General features: G+C 41.7%; 1 protein-coding gene across 1 annotated transcript; it reads right to left on the bottom strand.

The window, feature by feature from the left end:
- Positions 1-1,784: 1,784 nt before the first annotated feature.
- Positions 1,785-6,722, bottom strand: LOC102197211 (bcl-2-like protein 13). The gene is made up of 2 exons (XM_005740785.1): positions 6,555-6,722; positions 1,785-2,969 (listed from the first exon to the last, which is right to left on the bottom strand). Exons 1-2 carry the CDS (start codon positions 6,597-6,599, stop codon positions 2,091-2,093), a joined length of 924 nt encoding a protein of 307 aa, XP_005740842.1. The 5' UTR covers positions 6,600-6,722; the 3' UTR covers positions 1,785-2,090.
- Positions 6,723-9,247: the final 2,525 nt, after the last annotated feature.

The raw sequence follows: 9,247 nt of genomic DNA on the forward strand, positions 1-9,247 counted from the left end.
TACGTATGTGTGTATATACATACAACTCGCATATAACTCTAAATCTACAGTAAACGAACTTTATGACTAAATTGTCACAATTCAAGAAGCCCGGGGAACTATTCCTGTGGACAACTTACAGAAATTACAAAAAAAATAGCACTCAAGATGTACTGAAGAATAAAAGTGGTCATGCCAAATATAGACTTTGAAGCTGGTTAACATTGTGCAAACTGTTAGAAATACAGGATATACAGCAATTCTATGTGTGCCTGCACATGTTTCAGTTAATTGTAAGCATCATATAAAGTAAATGTGTGGTGGCAAACTTTTCCCAGTGCTTTAGAGAATCAAAAACTGTTTAAAATACCTGAAGTGAACATGATGAAGTCTGTGAAGGTCCTCAGTCATCCAGGTTATGGTAGTATAAGGCCCTCGGAAAGAAAAGCGGCTGGACCGGAAGAGTCCAGACGCTTTTCAATACGGTGCATTACAGTGCATTACCTACACATTACTAGTTAGCATATTAGTAGGTAAAGCTTTAAAATAAATAATACGGAGTACAAAATGCAATATTTTCACACAAAATTATCAGAGTAACAGCTTGAAATTGTGATATTTAGATACAACGAATCTCTTTTCCTAATGGTTGTATCCATGCTCTCATTCAGTGGTGTTGGGGATTGAAATATTAACAGTACTGTCATGGTCCTGGGTCGTGCGACCCAGTGTTTTGTGTTTAGTCTATTTTGATGTTTATTGTTTGTTTAGGTTCATTAAGTTATTCCAGCTCATTTGTAATTATATTAGCCTTGTATTAAGCCTCCCTTGCCCTTCATGTGTTTATGTCTGTGTGTCTTGTGTTGTCAAGTTCATGCTGTCGCTTCTGTCATCTTCCCCTGTACTCCGTCTCCCTGGTTTGTGCGTCTACCTGTCATGAGTCATGTCTGCATGGTTATGTTTAGTTCATGTCATGTCTAATCTCCATGTTTCCTGTTTTACTTTGAAAGTCTGTATTCAATGTCAGTGTATTTAGTTTCACCTCTTCTGTCCTGTCGTTAGGTTCATGTGTGTCAGCTGTGCTCCCATGTGTGGCCACTTCCCCTGATCATCCCTCATGTGTATTTAGTCTCTGTGTTTCATTTAGTCTGTGTCGCGTCGTCTGTGTCCTCACCTCCATGTTTTCACGGTCAGTCCTTTCAGTGATCATCTTAGTCTCTGAGTTTTCTTAGTTTGTCACAGTATTAGTTTTCCCAGTTTAGTTATAGTCTAGTCACGCTATCCCTGCGTTGTTTATACACTTTGTCTTCAGCCATAATAAAGGCTCGCTTTCTGTTAAGTTCACTCCCGTCTACTCACTTGTGTACGCACCTGGGTCCATTACACACACCACTGCATGGTCTGTCTCTGCAGACCGTGACAAGTACTCTACATGGACTGTTCTGGTGGGGAGTACTGGTGGTGTGGGTGTGATCATAACCTGCCTTCAATATAGACATATGCCTGGACAGAGCGATACATGGCGTGCAGGAACATGCAGAAACATAAGTAAAAGGGCTTTGACTGCAGGCTTTATAGATGTTGTGCAGAAAAACTTTTATGGCAAAAACGTTTGTGAGATGCTGATGCAGTTTTTGGGCTTTCAGTCCAATCGCTGTTGCCCTGTACTCTGAAACTTTCCATTTAGTGTGTAATGTTTATGATAATGTGCTTTTCAGTGTTGCTAAAACAATGACAGTACTATTTACAGAGGAAGTGGCATTTTGTCTAATATGGTGAAGTAATGACACACACGCACAAAGAAACCCTTCAAGTATGGGGAAGTTTAAAATTGCACTTAAAGTGATTTGTGTATTTCAGGTTACATTTTATTGGATACATTTCCTCAGAGATCAAAAAGAAAAACAAAGGCCACAAGCTCTGCTGTGAGCTGAGGTAGCACAAAACGAATTAAAAAACATCAGATCAGTGTGTCTAATTAGCAAACAGCGTTAGAGAGTAAAATCCATTAATTGGATAGTGATGTGGTGGAATATTTAGTTTGGAATAGATTTAAAAACAAGAGAAAAAATGTGCTGAAAGGTGGTTTGGGGGATTCAGAGAGAGGTTTTCTACTTTCTGCAGTACATCACTGCACTATATGCCACCACTCCCACAACTGCTACTAATGCAGCGCCTCCATAAAGCAGCTCGGTGGAGCTCAGAGGTTTGGTCTTGGGAGCAGTTGGCCGTGGCTGCAGCTTCTCTGCAGGCTCCTTAACTGAATGTTTATCCACGTCTGTGAGGGGGATCTGTGAAAACTGTTGTTGCCCGACACTTGCTGCTGGAGGCTCCGGTGCAATCGGTGCTAGAATAGAAGGAGGGTGGAGGCCCTGAATGGAATACAGCTCCTCTACTTCAGATGTTGTGGTTGAAGGGACTGGGGTGGATGTTGTGGAGGGGGGGTCGAGCTTAACAATAGGCAGAGGAGGCAAGGCCATCGGGGGAACCACGTGCCTGAACTCTCCTGGCTCACGCTCCATATAAGGCTCCTCTGCTGACACCAGGAGCTCCTGAGTTTCTGGGGCCTGGAGGTCCTGCTCCTCTTCCCTGAGTGCCACCAGCTCCCTCTCCCCACCCAACACACTTAACATACTTGTTTGCATCTCCTCATCTTCTTCCTCCTCTTCCTCTGCTCGCTTCCCTTTCTTCTCTGCCTCCTCAAGCATCTCAGCCTCGTCCCGCTCCAGGTGGACCATGTCAGAGTTGGAGGAGTGGTTCTCCTCCCCTGTCAGAAGTGTCCCGTCACTGCTGTCGAGGCTCTTGGTGTCCTCGGGGTCTACATCGCCCATTGTGGACCAGGACTCTGCCAGCAGGCTCTCACTCTGCCAGCGTGCAGGAGTTTCTGCCTGAGTCAGCAGTGCAGCAGAAGCAGGGATGAGGGTCTCTCTGCCTCCTCCATCCCCCCTGGTGGGCTCGAGTGGGGCCTTTCCCTCCAGAATAAAGGCTGGCTGCAGAAGGGACAGAAAAGATCGCAGGTGGGACAAAGATTCAGGTAGACTCACCAAAATATCACACCAGGGTCAAAATTTTGTATAAACATGGAAAGAGGGATATTCTATATCTTTTATATTATTTATGGTATAACTTTGGGCCCCAAAGTACCAACTGAGAATCATTTAAACATAAAAGCCTGAGTATTGATGGTGACCATGTTCAACCCATTACACCCGCAGCGTACCCATCTTCTGATGGGTGCTTCCAGCAGGCTTAGATACCATGTTACAAGGTTCAAATGATCTCAAGCAGGTTTCTTGATGATTCAATCATAAGATCTCAATCTAATCGAGCACTGTTGGGAATGCGGTGGAACAGGAGATCCACATCATGGAGGTGTAGCCAACAAATCTGCAGCAACTGTATGATGCTAGCATGTTAATATGGAGCAGAATTGGTGAGGAGTGTTTACAGCACTTAGCTTGATCCGCACCACAAAGAATTAAGTTAGCTCTGAAAAAAGGCTCCCACAAGGTGTACCTGATAAAGTGGATGGTGAGTATATGACGCATTGAAAATAAAACAGGACTTAAAATAAGTGCATTGAAATCCCATGTTAATCACTGATAGGGTCTCTTCTTCAGAAGTGTATTTACCTTCAAGTACATTTTGCTTAGGAAACCTTTGTGTTTTAATAAAACCGTAAATCCAGCACAACCCTTGTGTCTACAATATTTGTCTTAAGTGGTGGTAATTCCTACGTTTATTCAGCTTTACTTGTTCTGAATATGCCAAAAGTCATACTCAAGATCAAGACAGTAGTTTTTTCTTTTTGAGTTGTAAACAAGTCATGAAGGTGCTAATGTTAGACATAACTTTATTTTCTTTACTTCAAAGGACAAAAATACCTCCACTTCCAGGCCTGTGATGCAAAATGTTACCAAGAGGACTGTGCTGATTACATATTACCTCAGTTATTTTCAGATTAGCACCTCGTGTCTCAGCTTAAATCAGAACATTTGTGCTCACTGTTCTGGATGCCTTTATTTAGAATTTAGAATCACAATTCTTCCACTGTGTGCACCCTTAAAAGTCTGTGTGGTGGTGGTAGTACGATAAAGGACACCTACAGAGAGACTACAGTGCATGCTGCTACAGGCCAGAAAAGCACACACTGCTCCAAGTGGGTCCCACTTTTTGGAAAACACAGCCTCATGTCTTCACAAAGACATGTAGTTACTGATACTCTGCAGCACAGCCACAGAATCCCCTCATGGCTGCTACTGTTACAGATTTTACATGTCTGTGCTCTCATTGACATGAGTGAGGGTTGTGATTGGAAAAAGTTGCTCACTAGCTTGTCGTTATTGCAGCAGTCTGTGGCTATCTATAGCCTCGACCTGCATATCTTACTATGTTTAGACACTGTATACATCTCCATCTGTCACCCGAGAGTAGCAGCTCTTTTAGTGATTTCACATGGCATGAGAATAGGGCGAGAGTAGTGACACGAAATGGAAACGATTATGTCGCAGTCTACCTCTAAATTGAAAGGAAATGTTAATATATAATCATATGAAATCAGAATTTTGGAGAAAATATACATTTTTGATAATGGTTAGCACTGTTGTGTACGCATGCATTCAGCCCAAATGTGCCACATAGACTGAAGGTGACCCCCCTGTTCCCAGCTCAGCTTCGCCTGCACAGATTTGTCACCCTCATGCCAGTCCCAGAATAGATATTTTTAGCACGTCTGTGTGATGTTGTATCACATTTACAACATGTGGCCTGTCTGCGTGTCTCGCTGATTTCAGAACATACCTCTTAATGAGCCTCTAACAGTCGCTCTACACCTTGAATTTGTTACATTAGTACTTAACACAGTATTACATGTTGCGGATCGCTGTAGAGAAAAACAAATAGAGGTAATTAGCAATGCAGAAGTTAAAATTCGATTCAGTTTTAGTAGAAAAGCTGAGGAATTTCCTTCAGTTGATATCTTTACAAAGGAGGCCTATCAAATGTCATGTTTATTATACCGTAATATGACTTCAATAAGGAAATTGTCTAGTGGTTCAGCTGAGTGTTGTTGTCTCATTGTGTTTCTCAGCCATTAGCTGGTAAAACGTATCTCCCACAGTACAAGAAATAAAATTATAAGATAAGATAAGTATCAATCCTGAGGGAAATTCTTACAGTCAATAACAATAGAACCAAGAGCAGAAACACGAACAGTGCGGAGTCACAGAGAGTAAAAACAACAACAACAAAAAAACCCTCAACTGCTAAAAAACAAGGTGCTGAAAAGAATAACATTATGAAAAATAAACATAAATACAAATATGATCATTATTAATAAGGTTAACACAACTTGCAAATGCAAATAGTATTATTGTAGTAATAATCCTCCTATCTGGTAAAGAACATGTGTTTTATTTAAAGATTGCTTTACTGTTGCTGCTTTAAACGCACATACCTGCAGTTCAAAAACAAGACAGTTTCTTTTGTGTTGCCTCACAGAGGAAAGGCCTTTCCTGTCTGTTATGCAACAGCTTGTAACTTTTTTGTGCAATAAAACCTCTGACTGGGTAAAAACAATAGGAGCCTTTTAGGCAATGGACAAACTTTTTCATTTTAGAGGAGTACCCTCACTGCTGATGTATTTCTTGAGGCATTTATTAGGTTTTGGGGACTAAAATCCTTTATGTTGGGCTGGATTGTCTTTTTTGTTCTTGTGGACAGTCTGCTTTGTAGTAATAAACACCATAAAATGAATAAAATTGTAAATTCATATATTACACACATTAGTTTTTATCATAACAAAAGCTACAGTGAGCTTTAAAAACATTAGAAGCCAACCAGTTTATTGTTAAAGTGTATTGATATTGATACACCTTTATTAGTCCCACAAGGGGAAATTTCATAACAAATATCTATTTGACTTGGCTCTCCTCTGGAAACAACACCTCTTCTTCGTTAGATGGGGTCAGAAGGAAGGTTGTGAAGGGCTCGTCGGAATGGCCTTTGTTCCTTCTTTTGGTCCAACTTGATAATCATTCAAGCTGGTGCCAGTGGCAAAGCTCACCATTCTTTTTTTATTAACCTTGCTGAGGCTGCCTAAACCAACAAAACACTGCAAAAGTTAGAGTCAGAACTAAAGAACAAAAAAGAATAATAAAAAGTTCAAAGAGTGAGCTTTCAACCCTTCAACTCCACCCCTTCCTTAGAGAGCAAACGCCATCCAGACGTCCTAGTTGCCATATTTCCTCACACAGACACTGTGGCTCTGCGGGCCTGTGCAGCCTTAAAGTTGACCACACAAAAATGTTAAGCCCTGCATGCACACAAACAGACAGCAAAGCTCATTTGTGTCCTTACTTGCTGCTGTGTGCTCCACCTTTCCTTACTGTCCTACTTGAGTAATTGGATTCCCATTGATCCTATCCTAGCTCTAACAGACTTGTGATAAAGCAAATGCTCAGGGAGATTTAAAGCACTCTTTCTGTACAATGCACAATGGGGGCAGAGTGATATTGCATATTCACAAAAGGTCAGCTTTCAATGTCAAAGTTGAAGAGTGAGCTGATAAGACACACCTCCTGTCCATTTCTCTGTCTTGTATTTGTCCTTCCTGCAATCATCCTTCTAACGCTCACAGCATTAAAAGACTCACTCGGCCCCCAAAATCAAATCACAGTCTTAATTCAGAGCACAGTACTCCTTCACGTTTGATCCTGTAGAGGAGTCCAAGATTTATTTTCTGCAAGTTTAAAAAAACAAGAGAGAGAGAGAGAGAGAGAGAGAGAGAGAGAGAGTGAGAGAGAAAGATCCAAGCATACCTGTGTCCTCTCGATGAGCTGCTAGATGAGAGATCAAAGTGTGATGTGCATTCAGACACAAATTCACAAATCAACAGATAGGCAGACATGCATGCTGGAGCTGGCACAGGAGTAACAAGGTAGGCAAGCTGTGCAAAAGTCTCTCTCTCCCCCTCCCTCCTTGTCTAGCTCTCTCTCTCTTTTTTCTCTCTCTCTCTGAGCCACCCTACTTCCCAAATCCATCACATAAGAGCTGGCTGGAGAGGAGTCAGCAGTGACTTCACTGTGAAGCAGGATAAATGTTGTAAGTCAGCTGACTCTGAATTAATCAAGGTGTGAATCTTCGTGTTTGCGGTCTCTAAAGGTTGGCAGATGTTAGCGTGAGTAGCATTCGCTTAGGTCAACAGTCTGTGGACTTTTTATGTTCACTGTCCAAACAGCAGATTATCAGTCAGCTCACAGTGTGCACAGCAGGAGCACAGAATGGAAAATGCACGTCAGATGGGGAGAAGAGCCATTTTTAAACCAGAACTTTCCAACTTCTAGTTCCCCCTGCTGGCAAGACACTTCATAAAAGAAGGAGCAATTTCACCAACATGTTTTATTTATTTATCTGCCTTGCACTTATTCTTCTTATTCTTTTTAACTGTATATATGCCACTCTGCACTCTCAACTACCCCGTGGGGATAAATACAGTTATCTAAATCTAAAAACTATAGCTTTACATTTTAAAACGGAACTCAAGCTCTGTATTTATAATTATCTTGTTTCATCCTCTCATTTCTTCTGCTTTCTCTCTGCTGTTAAACGTTTATTATAAAACTTGTCACAAGACTCTATACAAAGAAAGCAAAATACCACAATAAAGTCTTAATTTTAATCTACAGAGGTATGTTTGAGTTGGTTTGGAAATAGGATGTTAAAGTTGGAACTGCCAGGCAAGAAGAAAAGAGAATGCAGTGAAAGAGGAAACAAAGCGGGTTAGTATGGCACAGGAGAATGCCAACAAAGAAGACCACAATTAAAACCTGAGATGGTTTTCCAACAGTCTTGAAGGAGTTCCCAGAGATGCTGAGCACTTGGTAGCACTTTTGCCTTCCCTCTGCGGTCCATCTCACCCCAAACCATCTCAATTGGATTTAAGTCAGTTGACTGAGGAGGCCAGGTCATCTGGTGCAGCACTCCATCACTCTCCTTCTTGGTCAAATAGCCCTTATGTCACAGAGTGGGAATTTGTATTTGTCTTTTATAATTGGTTTTATTCTGATTTTAGTATTTTTTTGTGATTAATATTTTATTGTACTTTTAGAACACTACAGTCCGGAGACAGATTACATCACATAAAAAAACATCAGCATAGCAGCAGAACAGTAGAGAATACCAAACCAAAATGAGGGGGGGGCAAACAAAACAAGAGATAAACAAAAGCATGGAAAGGAAAAAAAACAAAAAAAAACAAAAACAATACAAAAGAAACAAAAACAGCCAGCCTTTGACTATGTGGGTCTTACTGCATGCCACACTCTGACATCCCTGAGAGGCCTTCATCAGAATTCCAATGACTATCCCACTCTAAGGTCTAGTCTGGTCGTTTTATTCTGGACAGAATAAAGGAGCCTGTATGAGAGTTGTTCTAGTGCAGCGAGTCTCCCTAGTTGAATATGCCATACAGAGACAGGTAGGGTGGAGGGGGCCTTCCACTGGGAGATAATGAGTTTACGCACCAGCATCAATGCAGTCTGTACCCATTCAGCAGCCTTAGGTGGAGCATAGTTAAGGAGTGATGGGTCTCCCAAAACAAATAGTCTTGGTGAAAAAGGAATATCCCATCGTATGGTTGATTTGATAAAGTCATGTATCTCAGTCCAAAAGATTTGGGTTTTAGGACAGCTCCAAATCATATGGGTCAATGTGCCTACCCCAGTCTGACATCTCCAGCATTCAGGGGACTGAGTGCGGTTCGCCCTATACAGTCTGTGTGGCGACCAGTAAATTCGGTGTAGTAATTTGAATTGGATTAGTCTCGTTCTAAGTTCCCTGGACATCTTTTTACTATTCTGCAAAATTGCAGTCCATTCCTGATCTGTAAAAGCCACACCAAGGTCAGATTCCCAAGCTAACCGGAGGGCAGGTAGTCCTTTACTCGTGCCCGTAACAAGCATTGAGTAATATTTAGAGACTTCACGACCCCCCCCCCAAAGATTTTTTTGATGTAGCTGAGGTATTCAATATTTGGAGGTGGTGTGGAGGAGGAACCAAAGGTTTTGAGCAATAAGTGCCGGAGCTGCAAGTACCTCCAAAACTGACTTTGTGGCAACTGAAACTGTGCTTTAAGGTCGTTGAAGGACTTGAGAATCCTCCCCTGATACAGGTCTCCGAGAACAAGTATCCCTCTCTGGACCCACAGTCTCCAGAAAAACAGCGATTTATTAATGCAGAGTTTGGGATTGAGCCATATGGAAGCCTCAGT

Source organism: Pundamilia nyererei, unplaced genomic scaffold (genome assembly GCF_000239375.1).
Source record: "Pundamilia nyererei isolate P.nyererei 1_Seehausen unplaced genomic scaffold, PunNye1.0 scaffold00104, whole genome shotgun sequence".
Classification (NCBI taxonomy): domain Eukaryota; kingdom Metazoa; phylum Chordata; class Actinopteri; order Cichliformes; family Cichlidae; genus Pundamilia; species Pundamilia nyererei.